General features: G+C 45.9%; 1 protein-coding gene across 6 annotated transcripts in view; it reads left to right on the top strand.

Moving 5' to 3' along the window:
* Window positions 1-19,494, top strand: part of GNL1 (G protein nucleolar 1 (putative)) — a 49,760-nt gene that overhangs the window by 3,019 nt on the left and 27,247 nt on the right. Inside the window, exon 1 of one of the 6 annotated variants that reach the window (XM_053291853.1) lies at window positions 445-574. The exons of 2 other annotated variants lie outside the window; for them this stretch is intronic. In XM_053291853.1, coding sequence (XP_053147828.1) covers window positions 460-574 — 115 coding nt within the window. In that variant the 5' untranslated portion in view covers window positions 445-459. Of the gene's footprint in view, window positions 1-444; window positions 575-4,023; window positions 4,046-10,553; window positions 10,820-19,494 lie in introns of those variants that run through there. 3 more of the 6 variants (XM_053291854.1, XM_053291851.1, XM_053291856.1) reach the window with 3 other exon arrangements.

Below are 19,494 nucleotides of genomic sequence, written 5' to 3'. Positions count from 1 at the left end.
CTGTGGAAAGCACTGGGGTGCTTGCTGGATTTCTTTGTACTTCTTACATCTGCAATGCAGTGGACATTGAATCATATTTTCTTTTCTCCCATCTAAATTGCTTACTGCCATAACCTCTCCCAAAATATCTTAAATGTTGTGTCCTCCCTGTCAGTGGCTCTGGGGGTCAAAGAATAATAAAAAAGGAGTTATTTTCTCCAGACATTTCTCCTTAGGGAAGGAATCGCTTGTTCTGCTTTGCTTTTCAAATTGAGGTTTGTACCTCTCCAGATATGTGCAACCAGATCATATTTACTCAGAATGTGTCCTATATCAGTTTAGTAGAGCTTACTTCCAAGTAACTGTGCATTGGGAAAGAGGAGGGATTTATTTAAGAGAGAATGTGTGATATAGTAGTTAGTGCACTGGACTAGAAGTGTTGGGGTGTTCAAATCCTCACTAAGTCATGAAGCTCACTGGATGACCTTGAGCCAGTCACTATCTCTCAGCCTAGCCTACCGCTCTGGATTGTTTTGTGGACAAAATTGGAAAGGGGATAATCATCTACTTTGCTCTCAGTGCATTGGAAGGAAGGGTAAGTAAGTTTTGTTTGAGTAGCCAATCGCTATTGCAATAGTGCAAATGTTCTGGGACACAAACAGTCCCAGAAAAGAAAACTTACAGGTGAAACTCGGAAAATTAGAATATCGTGCAAAAGTCCATTAATTTCAGTAATGCAAATTAAAAGGTGAAACTGATATATGAGACAGACGCATTACATGCAAAGCGAGATAAGTCAAGCCTTAATTTGCTATAATTGTGATGATCATGGCGTACAGCTCATGAAAACCCCAAATCCACAATCTCAGAAAATTAGAATATTACATGGAACCAAGAAGACAAGGATTGAAGAATAGAACAATATCGGACCTCTGAAAAGTATACAGTGTACTGTGCTTGATTGGCCAGCAAACTCGCCTGACCTGACCCCATAGAGAATCTATGGGGCATTGCCAAGAGAAGGATGAGAGACATGAGACCAAACAATGCAGAATTGCTGAAGGCCGCTAATGAAGCATCCTGGTCTTCCATAATACCTCAGCAGTGCCACAGGCTGATAGCATCCATGCCACGCCGCATTGAGGCAGTAATTGCTGCAAAAGGGGCCCAAACCAAGTACTGAATACATATGCATGCTTATACTTTTCAGAGGTCCGATATTGTTCTATTCTTCAATCCTTGTCTTCTTGGTTCCATGTAATATTCTAATTTTCTGAGATTGTGGATTTGGGGTTTTCATGAGCTGTACGCCATGATCATCACAATTATAACAAATTAAGGCTTGACTTATCTCGCTTTGCATGTCATGCGTCTGTCTCATATATCAGTTTCACCTTTTAATTTGCATTACTGAAATTAATGAACTTTTGCACGATATTCTAATTTTCCGAGTTTCACCTGTATACCCTCATGCTGGTTGCTGACCGAAATAAAGAGATTTGAGATTTGATTTATTTATACCCAAAGCAACCCTGCCCAACATAAAATTCTACCCCATTAATTTAAAAGGTCAACTGGCAATCTACATAATTTTAAGACACAAAAAGAGCTTGTAACTTCCTTGCTGCTAATGCAAACAATGCAACCCTGTAACAGATTTTCCTGTATTTGCCAACAAATTTTGAAGTCATCAGGATGTCTGTCTAAGAACCTTAGGAAATAAGAAAGAAACCACTCCATGGGTAGATGCAATGGAGAGTGTAAGAGAAAACATATCCTCAGTTTGATCTGCTCCACAAACACTAAAATGGGCATTAACTGACTTTTAGAAAATTTCCCATCAGATCTGGGTAAACAAGTGTCAAATGTTAGGGAAAGTTAGTTTTCACAGATGCACAACTCTTTTATGATCAGATTTGGTTTTTTTAATACAATTCTAAGCTCTTCGTATTCTTTATGATCAAGATGCATTTTAGCATCTGCTGCAAAAACTATGGATTTTATGATTAGAGACCTCCTGAAGTATCAAATACTAGAGCATAAAGTAGCTTGACACCAGCGAGTTGCATAATTAGTGTCCAGTCTGCTCAGTTTTGTAGGTCCAAAAACATGCTTTTGCTAAACATTGGTCAGACATAGAGATAAGTTTATTCCAATATAAAATCATGGCTTTATGAATGTGTGCCTTTAGAGAAGGAAGGCTCACTTGAGTTCTGAAGAGCACACCAGGAGTACTATAAGAGACTGCAAGGGAGTATTTGTAGAAACTTGTTTTGGATAATATCAGATTCATCTCTGTTCAAACTACCCCAGATCAGTGCACCATAAAACAGAAAAGGTACAATTTTCATTACATAGATTTTTAAATTTGGTTCTATTGGACAATGACTTTTAGTATAATAAAGTTAATTTTATGGCCCCCAAAGAATGAGCAGCCAATGGTTACATTTCCTCAGAATGGGTATGCCATAAGGCATTTTCACAAAAATGTAGTCTTGGGTACTTGAATGACTGACATTGTTTTATTATGGGACCATCCAAAACCCATTTATGTTGCTTATGCTTCCTAGCAACCACTACCACTTTGGTCCTCTTATGGTTGACAGATAAGCTGGAGGAAGGATAGGATAAAATAAATAAATAAATAAATAAATAAATAAATAAATAAATAAATAAATAATACAAACAACACTGAGACTGGAAGGGAGGTAAAGGTAAACTGTGCTGTCAAGTCGATTTTGACTCTTGGCGCCCACAGAACCCTGTGGTTTTCTTTGGTAGAATACAGGAAGGGTTCACCATTGTCTCCTCCTGCACAGTATGAGATGATGCCTTTCAGCATCTTCCTATATTGCTGCTGCCCGATATAGTACCAGCAGGGATTTGAACCGGCAACCTTCTGCTTGTTAGTCCAGCATTTCCCCACTGCACCACTTAAGGTGACTATGGAAGGGAGGTAAAGGTCCAACAATTCCATTAAAGCTACTGTCCTGAATACAGATAAGTTGACATGAGTGGGACTTTTTTGCAAGTATCTACTGAGGACTGCAGTGTAAGATGCCTAGATTTGGTACAGAGCTGTGTTCAGCTTAGGAAGCTGCCTTAAACCAAGTCGGACAGTTGGTTCTTCTAGATCAGGGGTTCCCAACCTACATTGTTATTGGGGATGATGAGAGTTGTAGCTCAGCAACATCTGGAGTACCACAAGTTGGGAACCTCCAATCTAGATCAGTATCCTCTACTCTGCATGGCAGTGTCTCTCCAGGATTTCAGGCAGAGAGGGGTGTTTTTCAGCACTATTTGAAGATTCCAGGGAAACCTGCATGCAAAGCGTGTGCTCTGGCCCCTCCCCTATGGCTTGGTGGGTCTAATGATATGCAGGCCAGTTTCATATCCTCTCCCTCTTCCTTTATGTAAAGGACTTTGGTGGGGTGTGTGCATGTCTATCCCTGAGTAGGGACCTAATAGCCATGATTTCTGTATTCAGAAGGGTGATTTTAAAAAATGCATATATATTGACAGGAGTATGTGGTATAAAGGAAAAGGTTGCTTTTTTTAAAAGGAAGTAAAAATGTTGTTGAGTAGTATGGCAATATAGCTGCACCTGCACCTCTATGCTCAGTTTCTATGCTGTCATATTTAAAAATAGCTAGAGTAGTCAAGGCTATTGAACTGTTCTCTAGAAGGTTTTGTGGACTGTAGCATCTTTTGGTAGACAGAGTGAAAGAGGGACAGTAGTATTAGAATCTCTTGGGTGACTGCATTAAGTAAGCTGGAGAGATTTTCGATGCAGAAGGGCGGGGGGAACGACTTTGTGACAAATAGAGAGAGATGAACGATGCTCCAGCAGCTACTGTGCTAACTGAACTGGAAACACTTTGAAAGAGAAGTGCTGAGCTTCAACGACAGGCGGTAGGATGGGAAAGCTTGATGGGGTGATGAATTGTGTGCTAGCGGTACTGAAATAACTCTGCACAGAATGAAATGGGGAACTGGCTTGGCGGAGCAGAAGTTTTGAATGGTAGTTCCCAGATAAAAGAACATTGGTTGTTGGGCAACATGGGAGGTAGGCGTGTGTGTGTGTGTTGCTGTTGTTTAAAAGACCACAATAATAGCTCTTAGAGCTCTCCAGTGCTCCTTGAAATTTCAGAGTGCCTCACATACATTACTATGATGTAAGGAATACTAACAGCCCTTTAAGTGTTGGTCGGTGGTACTCTCCCAGGTTGGCAGATGGGTGACTAATGGCTTAAAACAGCAGTTACCTTTGATCCCCAGATCTTGTTTGACTACAACTTTGCCTTTGTGGCTGGGGGTGATGGGAGTTGTAGTCCAACAACATCTGGGAACCCAAGACTGAGAACCCCTGGCTTAAAGTGAGTTCATGGCTGAGGTAAGATTGGAACTCAGGCCTTTCTGGCTTACAGGTCATACTTGTGGCTGTTCTAGAACACGTGGTATTTTAGGAAGGGTAAGGAAAATCTATGTTGTGCTAGAATTTTATTATTATTCATTTACATCGTTATCCTGCCCTTCTCCTCCAGGGGCATACATGGCTGACTAGATTTGATTGGTGTGGCAGCTCTACTGGGAAGCTGCTCCTTGATGCGGTCACTACGCCTTTTGGCTTTTAAGTAAGACAGTCAGTGACAAAATGCTGTCAAGTGGTACTTATGTGAAAGTGAAATAAAGCAATGCTTCAATGAACATGACAAATATTTATATACTGCTTTTCAACAAAAGTTCCCAAAGCAGTTTAAATAGATATAAAGAAAGAAAGATGGATCCCTGTCCCCAAAGGGCTCACAATCTATAAAATAAATATAAGATAGACACCAGCAACAGACACTGAAGGGATGCTGTGCTGGGGTTGGATAGGGCCAGTTGCTCTCCCCCTGCTCAAGAAAGAGAATCACTACTTTTTAAAAGTGCCTCTTTGCTCAGTTAGCAGGGGACCATGTTGCACTGGCCAACCTCGTGCCGGCTGGTTGCTGGCAGTCTTGTAAAGTAGCCCAGGCCTTTGTCTGATCCTGCAAATTCTTCTTCTGTTCTTGAGCACAAGTGCACACTTGGGATCACTTTGTATAAATTAGCTTTGCCTTCTGGAAACTAGAGTGAACTTAGGAAGCCACCTTCTGCTGAATCAGACCCTTGGTCCAGCTAGCTCAGTATTTGTCTGTGCAGCCTGACAGCAGCTCTTCAGGGTTTCAAGCCGGAGTCTTTCCCAGCGCTACCTGGAGATTGAACCTGGGACCTTCGGCATACAAAACATGTGCTCCACCAGTGAGCTGCAGCCCTTCCCCTTTAAGGCATTGCCATACATCTGATGGTCTGTGGATCCCGAGTTCAAATCTCCATTCAGCCATGATACTAGCTGGGTGACTCTGGGCCAGTCACTTCTCTCTCAGCCTAGCTTAATTCACAGGGTTGTTGTGAAAGAGAAACTTAAGTATGCAGTACACAGCTCTGGGCTCCTTGGAGGAAGAGCAGGATATAAATGTAGTAATAATAATAATAATACACTGGAACATCTGCAAAAAATACAAGCTACCTGTAGCCAAAAATTGGTGGGACCATAAAATTGAAAAAGTTGTAGAAAATGAAGATGCAAAAATATTATGGGACTTCCGACTACAAACAGACAAACATCTGCCACACAATACACCAGATATAGCTGTAGTTGAGAAGAAAGAAAAACAAGTCAAAATAATCAACATAGCAATACCAGGGGATAGCAGAATAGAAGAAAAAGAAATAGAAAAAAATCACAAAATACAAAGATCTACAAATCAAAATTGAAAGGCTGTGGCAGAAAAAGACCAAAATAATCCCAGTAGTAATTGGCGCCCTGGGTGCAATTCCAAAAGACCTGGAAGAGCACCTCAACACCATAGGGGCCACAGAAATCACCATCAGCCAATTACAAAAAGCAACTTTACTGGGAACAGCCTATATTTTGCGACAATATCTACTGTATAATAACCAACAGTATTGATGATAAAATTCAGCCATCCCAGGTCCTTGGGAAGGACTCGATGTCTGGATAAAAACAAACCAGTCAATAACACCTGTCTGACTGTGTAAACAAGAAATAATAATAATCCTATCTAATAAAAGGCTTGGTGTCCGTCCGTGGAGCGCATGGCCAGAAGGAGCCAGGGAGGCAGGACCGCCAGCACCCGGCGGCCATCTTGGGCGGCCAGAAGCGGCCGCCCCGAAGAAGCCGGGTAAGCGGCGGCGGGGGACACTGGCCGAGGCGGCGGCAAAGCCGCCGCCTCGGCCAGAGGAGGCGGCGCGGCCAAGGAGGCGGCAGAGCCATGGCCGAGGCCTGGCCGTGCCGCCGCTTACCCAGCTTCTTCGGGGCGGCCGCTTCTGGCCGCCCAGGATGGCCGCTGGACGAGGCGGCAAACAAAACAATGCAGCGGTGGGCCCGGGCAGCGGTGGGCCAGGCCGGAGCCGCGGTGGGTGGCGGGCCCGGCCGGAGCCCCGGGCACCGGGGGGTGGCGGGCCCGGCCGGAGCCCCGGGCACCGGGGGGTGGCGGGAGAGGGAATGGCGGCGAACGTCTGGAGCGCAGAGCTCCACTAGCGCCCGTTAACCAACGGGCTACAAAACCACTAGTATTATAATAATACTGCTCATGCCCTCTGGACAGATAAATGAAACCTCTGAGCCTTGCCAGCCTCATCGGGAAGACAGGGAAGCTGTCAGTAGTACATGCTGAGACTTAATGAAATGCCTTACAACACCAGATCTTGAGCCAGATCTTGCGACAGTGCCGGACGACTCCTTTTATACTTGTCCCTTCCTACTCCTCCTCCTCCTCCACTAGCACCAGCACATACACATTCCTGCCGCCAAACAGATTGCCTTTCTCCTGACAGCCCCAGAACTCTGAGACTGCAAGGGGAGAAGGAGCCGCAGGGTCAGCCTCCTTGACACTACCCTGTGTGAAACAGAGCTGCAGCACTGAGATGGCACACGGTGTTCTTTCTTATTCCCTTCTTACCTTAAGGCAGGGTTTCCAGCCTTGGTGGTTGGACTGTCACCCCCACTATCCCAGCCACAAAGGGCACACTTAATTGGGAATCAGTCCCATTGGACTCAGTCAGACTTACTTGTACGTAGACATGCACAGGAGTGCCCTGTAAGTCTTTACATTAGAAGGGAGTGTGAGAAAGCTTCAAGGCTCTCATGTATCATTGCAGCAAGGGAATTTCTTGGTGGTCTGATAGGAAGTTTTGCTTGCCATAGTGACCCATTGAATTAATTAGCAATCCCTGATAACTGGGCAAAGGCACCTTTTTAATGTGGTGATTCTCTTTCTTGAGCAGGGGGAGAGCAACTGGCCCTATCCATCCCCAGCACAGCATCCCTCCAGTGGCTGTTGCTGGTGTTTGTCTTAAGTTTCGTTTTAGATTTTGAGCCCTTTGGGGACAGGGAACCTTTTTATTTATTTATGTTTATCTATGTAAACCGCTTTGAGAACTTTGTTTGGAAAGTGGTATATAAGTGTTGCTAATTGCAAGCTTGTGTGAATAGGTATATGTAAATATTTTAAAGAGGACTGAGGAACCCCATTGCCACATGAGTAGATCCTTTCAGATGTCTCTGCTCAGAAGAATGCCTACTCCTGCCTTGTGAATAAGTTGCCACCAGTGCAGAAGCTATTGTAGCCAGCTAACCTGCTGTAACCAATTGTCCTCTCCAAGTTATATGCTCTCGAGGGGTGCGACGTGTGAAGTGAGGACATGCAGAAAATTGCAGCGGCTACTTTCATGATTAGCAATATCGCAACATGCTTCCCTCCCCCCCCCCCACTAATAATGCAAATAATTTCTGCAACCTTCTGCATGTCTCCACTTCAGATATTAATGGGGGAAACCAAACAGAATGTCTTTGAAAATGTGACCTCTATTCCAACTCAAAAACAGTAAAGAGGGAGATGGAAGAGGCCTAGTTTCCCACCCCTGTTCTCAGCTCAAGAGCAGGACTGGCCCATTGATTCAGTTAGTTGTTGACCATTGTTTCAAAGAGAACAAAAAGCAAGGAGTTGATGTCTGTCGCCCGAAGCTTTATTGAGGTAGGAATGGCATGTTCCATGAAATGGGGATACGTTCAGAAATAACGTTCAGAAATAATATCCTCCGAGTGATAGAGTTGCCATTTCCCTCCTTTTTCACTGGCCCTGCTGCCTTTAACAGGCATTTGGCATGCAGAAATGTAGCAAGTGACTCTCTTCTTGGCAGTAAGAAATGCTTCCGCTGCAAAGTTTTTGTGTGCCAGGTGGCAAATTAAAGATGTAGCAGCAGAGCCAGTAAAAAAATAATAAAAGGTGCCAACCTTACTTTTTGCATCACTGCCAGCTGCCAGTAGTAATGTTTGTTTGTCATAGGCTAGGGATTGGCAGCTGGCAGCTTCCCATCTGTGTCCTTTCCCCACTCCTCCTCCGCTCCACTTTAGCTGAAGGGCAGCCATTTTATAATGCACTTGAGCTGCTTTTTCTCCACCAAACCTGCCTGGTGTTCTAGTGGCACCCAGTAGTCTGCATACATGGCAGGTGAGTCCATTCAGCATGGAGTAGCGGAAGCCCAGGTCCATCATAAGAACATAAGAACAGCCTGGCTGGATCAGGCCCAAGGCCCATCTAGTCCAGCATCCTGTTTTGCACAGTGGCCCACCACTGGCTGCTTGAGTTGGACGGACATGATCAGGAAGAGGAGAGAGCAACCTGCCCCTGCCTTGCTTGCTCAGTCCTCCTCCTGGATGCATCAGTCCATTGCCTGCCTGAGCAAGAGGGATGTGGCAGGAGGAGGAGTGGGCAAGAAAGGTGGAGAATACACAACAAATACCATGGAGCAGAGAGCCTTGTTGGGGGCAAGCAGTGATTCCATTCCCCTATGGAGCAGAGGCAAGTTTGGCTCCTAGAGTTTTGCGCTGACTCCTCGTGCCAAAGAAAGTTTGTTGAGTCCTGGTTTATGTGTCTCCTGTAGTGTGTGGGAAGCTATTCACACGGCTTGGGTAGCCCAGCCTGGGCTTGGGCCCAATCTCGGCACTGCCTCAGCCCCAAGCTCAGGAATTTACCCCAGGCTTTAAGCTCGGTTTAAGGGCTGATTGTGCCCTTAACCCCAGGTTTGGGGTCATGTGTGTGCAGGCCTCAAGCAGCGCCCTACCACACAGAGCCAGGTGGCAACTTAAGAGCACCTGGTGGAGGGAGAATCCCACAATGCACCACGCTCCTGGCAGGGCCCTGAAGGATGCCGGAGGACTTCCTCTTCTGGCTTCCTGCTCTGCCACATGCCGTGGCACTGATCATGTGCCATTGCGAGAAGCAGAGGCTGGATGGGGAGGGAGCCCTCCACCCCACTGGTGTTTATGGTCATGTGCGCGACCTTAGTGTCTGTCAGTGTTCCACCTCTTCTCTACCTCAGGGAAACAGGACTGAGAAGATGAGGTGCCTAAGATAACTCTGTGGAGCCTCTGCTGCAGTACACATGGTGATGAGCAGTGAAAAAGGCTTTTGCCTTCGTCTTCCCCTGCTAACTGAGCAAAGAGACACCTTTTTAAAGTGGCAATTCTCTTATATTTAGCAGGGGAAGAGCAACTGGCCCTATCCAGCCCCAGCACAGCATCCCTCCAGTGGCTGTTGCTGGTGTCTGTCTTATGTTTCTTTTTAGATTGTGAGCCCTTTGGGGACAGGGAGCCATCTTTATATTATTAATTCTCCAAGATGGACCATGCGTGGGGACATGATAGAAAGGAGGCGATTGGCTGCCAGAGTTTGCAAGCATAAGCACCTGATTGGGCAGTTAGAGCAGAAGCACCATGGTGATTGGGCAGTGGGGATTCCATGTGCAGACAGGGAGGAGGAGCCTGTGATGGTTAAGGTCAGTTGGAATGCAACTGTTACTGGTCGGAAGATGTTCTTGTTTGCAGAGGAGAGGAATGGATAGTGGGCAGGGGTCTGTGGAGAGAGGGGTCGTGAGGGAGGAAAGAGCCCCTTCAGGAGAGGGAGGATGCCGTTGTGTGAATTAGATGAGGAAACAAGATGAACAAGATCTGTTAACTCGGGGGTGGGGGAGAGAGAAAAAACATGAAGGGAGGGGGAAGAAAGAGTGGGGAAGAGCGAGTGGAGGAGAGAGAAAGAGAGAAAAAGAAGGGAAGGGGAAGAGAGACAGAAGGAAGGGCAGGGGATGGACCTGAGCCTGTCAGCAGCCTGAGGGGAATGAGCGGCCATGGCAGCACTAGCAGCAAGGAAGGGCCCAGTCAACCACTGCTGCTGTTTGGGGCTACGGAAGCCATTGTCAGAGGAAGGCAGGCAGACAAGGGATGGGCCCTGGGCCTGGGCCTGGGCCTGTCAGTGGCCTGAGGGGAATGAGTGGCTATGGTGGTGGCGGCAGCGAGGAACGGCCCTGTCAACCGCTGCTGCTGCTGCTCCTGGGGGGAGGAGCAGGATTGGGGCTTGGGAGGGAGTGGGGAGGTCTGTGGGGATAGGGGGCTGCAGCTTGGCTAATAGGCAGCAGCAATGCTGCAGCCACGACCAAGAAGGGTGAGGGGAATGGAAGCAACGGGATGGAGGAGGAGCAGGAGTGCAGCTCAGGTGAGGGTGGGGAGATCTCTGAGGTGAGGGGAGCAATCAAGTACTAACGCACAGATGCTCTAGAGCCTGCAGGAGTTCCAGCATTGAAGTGGAGAGAAATAATGGCGGTGGTCAGGATGCAGAGGTGGAGGGTTGGCGGGCAAAGCCCCTCCTGCCAGAAGAGGTGGGTGGACGGCGGGCAAAGCCCCACCGGCCAGGAAGAGGAGGTGGTGACGAGGAGAAATAAGGGCAGCGGTGAGGAGGTGGGCAGACGGCGGGCAAAGCCCTACCAGCTGGGAGGAGGAGGTGGGAGGTGGCGGTGGGATGGCCTGGCCCTGGCCCACCCAATGGGGAGAGCTTCGGGGGGGGGAAGAGCGAGCGAGGGCGTTGGGGGGGGAGAGCGAGTGAGATTTGCATGGCTAGCCAGCTTTCTCCCCTCTCTCCTTCCCCATTCATTTGCCTGAATGGCTGAACAGTGGGGCAAGCCAGTGTTGCTGGCCTTTCAGCCTTTGCTCAATTTTAAATATGATCACCGTTGAATAAAACTAGCTTCTATGCTGGTCTTTGGCTGTAGTAAAGATTGATTGATTGAACTAGCTTCTGACCAAGGAAGAGGGCTTTCTGTATTGCTCGTGGTATAAGGGCTCTGTGTGGTGGCCGTGAACTGTATACCAACCCTCTGTTGTAAGCCAATTCAGGTGCACAATAAGAATCAAGGACCTTCATAATGAGTGACTGAGGGACAGATTTAAAAATAGTGAGCAAAACCAGGGACAACCCTGACAAGCACACTGGCAAGATATGGTTTCCAAAATGAAGCACAGTGCCACAGGAACTACTGTATTTATAGCCAGTCACCTCAGTTAATAACTTGCGGAGTTGCACCAGAGATCACACTGTGGTGATGGTCACACGTGACTTCCCCCGCTCCCTCCATCACACATCTATAGTTAAGGAAAATGGTGTGTTTTTGTATCGAAATGCATTTTTGGCTCCATTGTGGTGCTGTTTTCCACAGCTCGTGAATTAGGAACCAAATCTCCTGCTTAAAGCTGTGAAAACTGACTCATTTCCCCACCCACCCCATGCCTTACGAGACAGATGCAGACTGGAAGCAACTGATAGCAGCTCCACCCTTGGGTGACTCATGTGTTCCCTTTGTTGAGCCCCCTTCTTGCTCTTCCATGCATCAAACCCCCCTTAAAAATATCAGCAAGGCTTTTGCAGTTCTTTGATACAAAGGTCCTTTGTGTACCTCCTGCCAAGGTCAAACTGCTGAGCCATTTCAGACTCTACAATAGAAACCCTGAAGTCCTGGCTGTCTTCCTTTCCTCCCCTTAGGTACTCTTTGCTTTTCAGAACTGGATTTCTCTCTCCAATACTCCCCTCACAAATATGTAAAGTGCTGTCAAGTTGATTTCGACTCTTGGAATGATTTTTGTTCTGCCTCCTCTGTTTCTCCTCAAAACCAATAAGTCCTGCTTTCCCACCCCTCCTTGCTTTCAGCCATCACACTGCACACCCTGACCAGAAATGTGGGTAGAACCCAAGGCACTATAGTTCCCGATTCCCCCCTCTCCCCACTGCTAATGGTGCAGTGGGGAAGTAGCCTGCCTAGAGAGCAGGAGGCTGTTGGTTCGATTCCCGCTAGTGTTTCCCCCAGAATATGGGAAACTCCTATATCGGGCAGCAGTGATATAGGAAGGTACTGAAAGTCTTCATCTCATTCTCTGTGGGAGGAGGCAATGGTAAACCCCTCCTGTATTCAATCAAAGAAAACCACATGGCTCTGTGGTCACCAGGAGTTGACACCGACTCGATGGCACAACTTTACTTTATTAAACCACAGGGCCCCACTATCTTTGCAGTTCTGCCTGCAAGCAATCTAGCATTTCTGTAATGCAGTCATATCCCCAGTCTCATAAGCCTGCCTCTCAGATTGTGGACTAGAATCCAGGGGTCTTGAATCTCTCTTCTCCCAATCCTTGTGTAATAATGTCAGTTTGTATACAGTATCACTCTTATCAGCAGTACTATTTTCTTTCCAGTTCAATCTGTCTTTGATATTTCGATGCCCTTGTACAAATCTGTGGAGCAGGCATATCTACTGTGTACAGTTCCGGTTGCCCATCTCAAAAAGAATATTGTGCAGTTGGAAAAAGTGCATTAGAGGGCAGCCAAAACGATCAACGGCTGGAGCACCTTCCTTACAAGAAAAGGCAACACTTTCATTTTTGAAAGAAGATGACTAAGAGGGACATGATTGAGGGTGATAAAGTTATTCATGGTGTGGAGAAAATGAATAAAGAGATGTTTTTCTCCCTCTCTCACAGCACTAGAATTGTAATTCAGTGAAACTGACAGGGAGGAGATTTAGGACAGACAAAGGACAGAGGGACTTCTGCACACAGCTCATTATTAGTCTGTAGAATTTGCTGCTACAAATTGTAGTAGCCACTAAAGCAAGGGCTTTAAAAGAGGAATGTTTATTTATTTAACTTATTTTTATACCATCCCCAACTTGTGTCTCTGGGCAGTTTGCAACAAAGCAAAAGCAGAAAAAGTTAAAACATTAGTTAAAACAAAATAACAGAAAAAATTAACACATTACAACAATTTAAAAATTTTAAAACAATGTTTTAGAACAGTGTTAAAACTATTAAAACAATGAGCTGGGTCTCATGATCAGTGAGACCTGGTTTGTAAAGCTAAGTGGGGAGAGCGGGCTAAGCCTGCTCTCCCCGCAGATGTGCAGGACGGGAGCCCTAGGCGGCCAGATTAGCCACCCACAGGACTGCTGGCTCCATAATGGAGCCGACAGGGGCTGGGGAGTTCGAGGGCCATGCGGCTCCCGGAAGCTCCAGTATGTCTTGCGCGAGGCATACTGGGGAGACCCCCAAGCCGGGAGGCTGCTTTTCAGCCTTCTGCTGGGGGTCTACTTGTGAGTAGCCACAGCGCCGCACCGCGGCTACTCACGATCCCAAAACCCAGGTTTGCAGAGTGCTCGCTCTGCAAACCCGGTTTAAGGGGCGGGCTACTTGAGCGGGTTACTCGCTCAAGAACCACTGGGCTCGTAGCTGACCCTGGTGGTTCTCACGATTGTAGAAAATCGGGCTAGTGGAGGCTAGCCCAATTTTCTGCAATTGTGTGAATAGCATCAATATGTAATTAAAAGCCTGGGTGAACAGATGCCTCTTTAGAGACTTGAGACTTTGAGAGATGTTTCCGGGTGAAATACAAAGTGCTGGTTATTACCTATAAAGCCCTTAAAGGCTTGGGATCAGGCTATTTAAAAGATCGCCTCCTCTGTCATGCACCCGCCCGCCTTTTACAATCATCTGGAGAGGTCTGGTTGCGGTTGCCACCAGCTCATCTGGTGGCGACTCAGGACCGGGCTTTCTCTATGGCTGCCCCAGGGCTTTGGAATATGCTCCCTGCTGAACTAAGAGCATCTCCTTCTCTGTTTGTTTTCAGGAAGACCCTCAAGACGTTCCTGTTCTTGCAAGCTTTTAATTAGAATTTTAATATTTTTAATAATTTGTTTTATATTGTTTTTATCGTGTTTTATGTATTTGAACCTGTGGTTTTAATGTTGGGATTTGTATACCGCCTAGAGATTTACATATCAGGTGGTATGGAGATATGATAAACAAATAACAGAATAAGCAAATAACAGAATAAAACTTCAATACCATTAAAAGCTTTGTGATTTTATAGTGGTTAAACTGTTAGTTAGGGATGTGCATGAACCTGTTCGGAGGCCCTTTTATGGGCCTCCAAAGAGGTTCCAACACTGGGAGGTTTGGTGGTGTGTGGGGGATAACTTTAAGGGCAGGGGAGGGTGCACTTTCCCCGCCCCCCCCCATTTCTCCCACTGGCGCTCACTGAAAAACCAGTCTGGCGGGGTGGTGTACCTTCCTGCCGCCCTGTCTGCTCCTTAGACCAGAAGTGACAGGAAGTAGCATGCACCCGCCGGTTCCATGCACATCCTTACTGTTCCTGTCAGGCTAAGACCAGAGAGTTCTGGGTTCAAATCCCCATTCAGCCATGAAACCCATTGTGTGACCCTGGGCCAGTTACTCTCCCTTAGACTAACCTACATCACAGGATTGTTGTGAAGATAATATGGTGCAGGAGGAGAACCTTATGTGCTACCCTGAGAGGCTATCCTTGGAGGGAGGGTAGGATATAAATAAATTCAGTAATAAAATCATCAGCAATGTTATATGCAGCAGGTGGCCAGCGTGGTGTAGTGGTTAGAGTGCTGGACTAGGACCGGAGAGACCTGAGTTCAAATCCCCATTCAGCCATGAGACTTGCTGGGTGACTCTGGGCCAGTCACTTCTTTCTCAGCCTAACCTACTTAACAGGGTTGTTGTGAGGAGAAACTTAAGTATGTAGTACATTGCTCTAGGCTCCTTGCAGGAAGAGCAGGATATAAATGTAATAGTAATAATAATAATAATTAATAAAACACAGCAGCTTTAAACTCTAAAGGCCTGGTGAAACAAAACATGTGTTCATTGCACTTCTGAAAAGGCCAATGATACAGATGTCTCTGGTCCTTGATTGAATAGGTTTATTGAGCTTCTAATATACTCACCTGCTATACCTTAAGTTAATAAGATCCATAAGATTTCTTGATAATTGGAGTTGACTGTTTAGTCTATTATTCACTCTGGTGGTGGTTTATTGTATATTTCTGTTTCTTGCTGGTCACAGACCGTAATATGTTGTACATGCATTTAGGTGTCTGTAGTAGTACATGTATTTGTGTGAATGACTGTATATCTGTTCGTTTTAAAAATGAACCTGGGTACAGACCCCTTCAGATGCAGAGTACAGACAAGGACACTACTATAATGTGTGAATAACTGTACTTGCACATAGATAGGAATGTGCATTCACTGTACACAGATTGTTTGCTCATTGAACATTACATGTAAATGGAGAACTGGTGGATAATAACCTTGTCCATCAGCGGCAGTGGAATCAGTAATAGAACCTCTGAAGTCAGTCAGTATTCCCAGGGTGACAGGTGGTGCCGATAATGTTTGATATAGGAGGATGTATCCCCTCAAATACCACAGCAAGCCTAGACCTATTCAGACATAACTTTGTACATGCATACAGGTGTCTGTATGCATGTGTATGTTTTTGTGTGAATGACTGTACATGTGTTCATTGTGAGCCAGTGTGGTGTCGTGGTTAGAGTGCTGGACTAGGACCGGGGAGACCCGAGTTCAAATCCCCATTCAGCCATGATACTAGCTGGGTGACTCTGGGCCAGTCACTTCTCTCTCAGCCTAGCCTACTTCACAGGGTTGTTGTGAGGAGAAACTTAAGTATGTAGTACACTGTTCTGGGCTCCTTGGAGGAAGAGCGGGATATAAAATGTAAAAAATAAATTAAAAAATAAATAAAAGAAAAGTAAACTGGATACAGGTCCCTTCAAATGCAAAGTATAGATAGCAAGTGTACTACTATATGTGAATAACTGTGTACATGTGTACATACGTACATTGTATATATCACATGAATAAAACATGTATACGTACGTGCACTGAATATAATGTGAATGGAATTCCTGTGAGGAAGGTTAGATGGAGATAGATCAGATCAGATATCTTTATTATGGTCAATGACCAGCAGTCAAAATTACCATGAGCTTCTTGGCCAAATGGGTTTGAATCGGTAAGTCTCCCCATTTCAAGCAGGGGCATATCTAGGGTGGGGCAGGCAGGGCACGTGCCCCGGGCGCCACCTGCATGGGGGTGCCATTTTGTAAAATTATTTTTTTTTTAAAAAAAAAATTGGCTCCCGAAAACAAAATGGCCACTGTGCATGCTCAAATGGCCTCTGTGAGGCCCTAGGTCATGCCAGGCCTTGCAGAAGCCATTTGAGCATGTGCTGTGGCCATTTTGTTTTCAGTGGCCTTTAAAAAAAATTATTTTTAAAAATGGCCACTCCATATGCGCAAATGGTCCCTGCGAGGCCCTAGAGGCCAGCGGGGGGGGGGGAGGGGAACCTTTGCAGACCCCCCCCCACAGTCTTTAGGAAGCCCCCCAAAGGAGCTACAGGTTAAAAAAATTAAAACAATTAATATAATATAAGACACTGTACACATATTCAGATTGGCACTATGTACAGAGAACCAGGGCTTGTGAATACTGAGCTGAAGCTTATGAGCTAGATTGTATTCATTTGCTCTTACTTTGCTTCTTGTGATAAGTGAGTTAATGTGATGTCTTAATAATATGGCTATTAATGGTGAGTTTGTCTTTCAATCAGTGTGAAATCCTTAGTATTAAGGCCCACTGGGAGTTTCTTGCTCTCTTTCTCTCATTTTAACTTTAACGAGCCTGACTTGTATTTTTGAGCTGATATGGTAAACTTATCTGAAAGATGGGTGTCAGATGCTTGGACAGGGGGCGCAATTTCAGTGTTTGACCTAGGCGCTATTTTCCCTAGGTACGCCTCTGATTTCAAGTCCATATTGTATTCACTGTATTGCACTGGCGCCCAATTATTATCGTATTACTGTATTGGGAGGCAGGGTAGATACTGAGTTTGCCTTGCCTAAGGCCACATTTGCCAGTTTGAATCCCCGCTGGTACTATATCAGGCAGCAGTGATTTAGGAAGATGCTGAAAGGCATCATCTCATACTGCGCAGGAGGAGGCAATGGTAAACCCCTCCTGTATTCTACCAAAGGAAAACCACAGGGCTCTGTGGGCGCCAGGAGTCGAAATTGACTTGACAGCACACTTTACCTTTACTTTTAAGGCCACGTGACTGAGCTGAATTTTACACTGGACTACTCCAGTTATTATTTCCAGCTCATAACAATACTACAGTACATACTACAGTCTCCTCCGTTTTTTTCTGGACAGATGCCTGCTTCTTCCAGAGGCCTGGGAAATGTAGGAAGAGAAAAGCTGCTGGAATTTTGAATTTAGATCCTGTGAGCTTGAGTTCCAACCCCAGTCAGAATCCTAGAATGATAGAGTTAGAAAGGCCCTTGGAGGTCTTTCAGTCCAGCCCCCTTCACAGTACAGAAGACTACTACAGCATCCCTGACAAATGGCCGTTCAGCCTCTGTCTGAAAACCTCTAGAGCAGGGCTGCTCAACTTCGGCCCTCCTGCAGATGTTGGCCTACAACTCCCATAAACCCTGGCTATTGACTGCTGTGGCTAGGGATTATGGGAGTTGTAGCCCAAAAACAGCTGGGGGGGGAGAGCTAAGTTGAGCAGGCCTGCTCTAGAGTAGGAGAGTCCACCTTAGCGCAAGACAGACAGTTCCATTGTTAAACAGCTCTTACAATTAGCAAGGTCCTCCTAGTGTCTTAATCTGCTTCCTTGTAATTTGAACCCATTAGTTCTAGTTTTGCCCTCAGGATCCACAAAGAACAAATCCAATCCTCCTGTGGGACAGCCCTTCAGATATTTGAAGATGGCTTTCGTATTTGCTGTTGGTCTTCTCTTCTCTAGGCCAAATGTACCCGGCTTCTTCAGCTGTTCCTCATAGGACTTGGCTTCCGTCCCTCTCATCATCTTTGTTGCCCTTCTCTGAACCATCGTTCCCTCTAACAGGGATTCTCGGATGTTGTTGACTACAACTCCCATAATTCCCAAGCAAAAGCCATTGCAGCTGGGGATTCTGGAAGTTGTAGTCAACAGCATCTGGGGATCCCTGTTAGAGGGAACATTGCTCTGAAGCCATTCCAGTTCACCAATGTCTTCCTTAAAATGTAATGCCCAGAACTGGAGACTTGCAGCTAGAGAAAGAAGGGGGAGTTCGACTGGATGAGGAGAGTAGGACCCAGTGAGAACTGGGCTGGAAGTGGTATGTTCGGAAAAACAAACCTGGATTGTGCTCTGGGTCCTATTGGAGGTCATGTTGTTGGAGAAGGTATGATATAGGATTAAGGAACTCTGAACCTTCTGCTTTGAGAGGAGTAGTCCTAGTGAGTTAGAATGGAGATTGGGCAAATCTGATGACAAATATTTCTAATTTCCATGAGTCAGCCTTGTACAGGGTTGAATAAATAATTCATACTGTACCCGCATCAAATGTCCCTGGTGCCCAAAGGTCTGGGAATTTTCCACCCAAAGAGTCAGGCCTCTGAGAGTTTAGGTTTGTGGAGGTGAGAAGAAGGAAGATATCTATGTTGTTCCATGCATCCTGAAGACATAAGAATAGCTCTGCTGGATCAGGCCCAAGGCCCATCTAGTCCAGCATCCTGTTTCACACAGTGGCCCACCACATGCTGCTGGAAGCCACAGGCAGGGCATGCCCTCTCTTCTGCTGTTACTCCCCTGCAACTGGTACTCAGAGGCATCCTGCCTTTGAGGTTGGAGGTGGCCTATAGCCCTCCAACTTGTAGCCGATGATAGACCTCTCCTCCATGAAGTTATCCAAACCCCTCTTAAAGCCATCCAGGTTGTTGGCTGTCACCACATCTCATAGCAGAGAATTCCACAAGTGAAATTATGTGGAAAAAGTACTTCTGTTTGTTGGTCCTAGATTTCCTGGAAATCAATTACATGGGATGACCCCTGGTTCTAGTGTTATGTGAGAGGGAGAAGAATTTCTCTCTGTCCACTTTCTCCACTCCATGCATGATTTTATAGACCTCTATCATGTCTCCCTGCAGTCGTCTTTTTTTCTAAACTAAATAGCCCCAAGTGTTGTAGCCTTACCTCATAAGAAAGGTACTCTAGGCCCCTGATCATCTTGGTTGCCCTCTTCTGCACCTTTTCCAGTTCTACAATGTCCTTTTTTAGATGTGGTGACCAGAATTGTATGCAGTACTCCAGGTGTAGCCGCACCATAGTTTTGTATAAGGGTATTATAATATTAGCAGTTTCTTTCCAGTCCCCTTTCTAATGATCCCTAGCATGGAATTGACCTTTTTCACAGCTGCCACACATTGAG

The sequence above is a fragment of the Hemicordylus capensis genome, chromosome 2, assembly GCF_027244095.1.
Source record: "Hemicordylus capensis ecotype Gifberg chromosome 2, rHemCap1.1.pri, whole genome shotgun sequence".
Classification (NCBI taxonomy): Eukaryota; Metazoa; Chordata; class Lepidosauria; order Squamata; family Cordylidae; genus Hemicordylus; species Hemicordylus capensis.
This window is presented reverse-complemented; position numbering and strand designations above follow the sequence as displayed.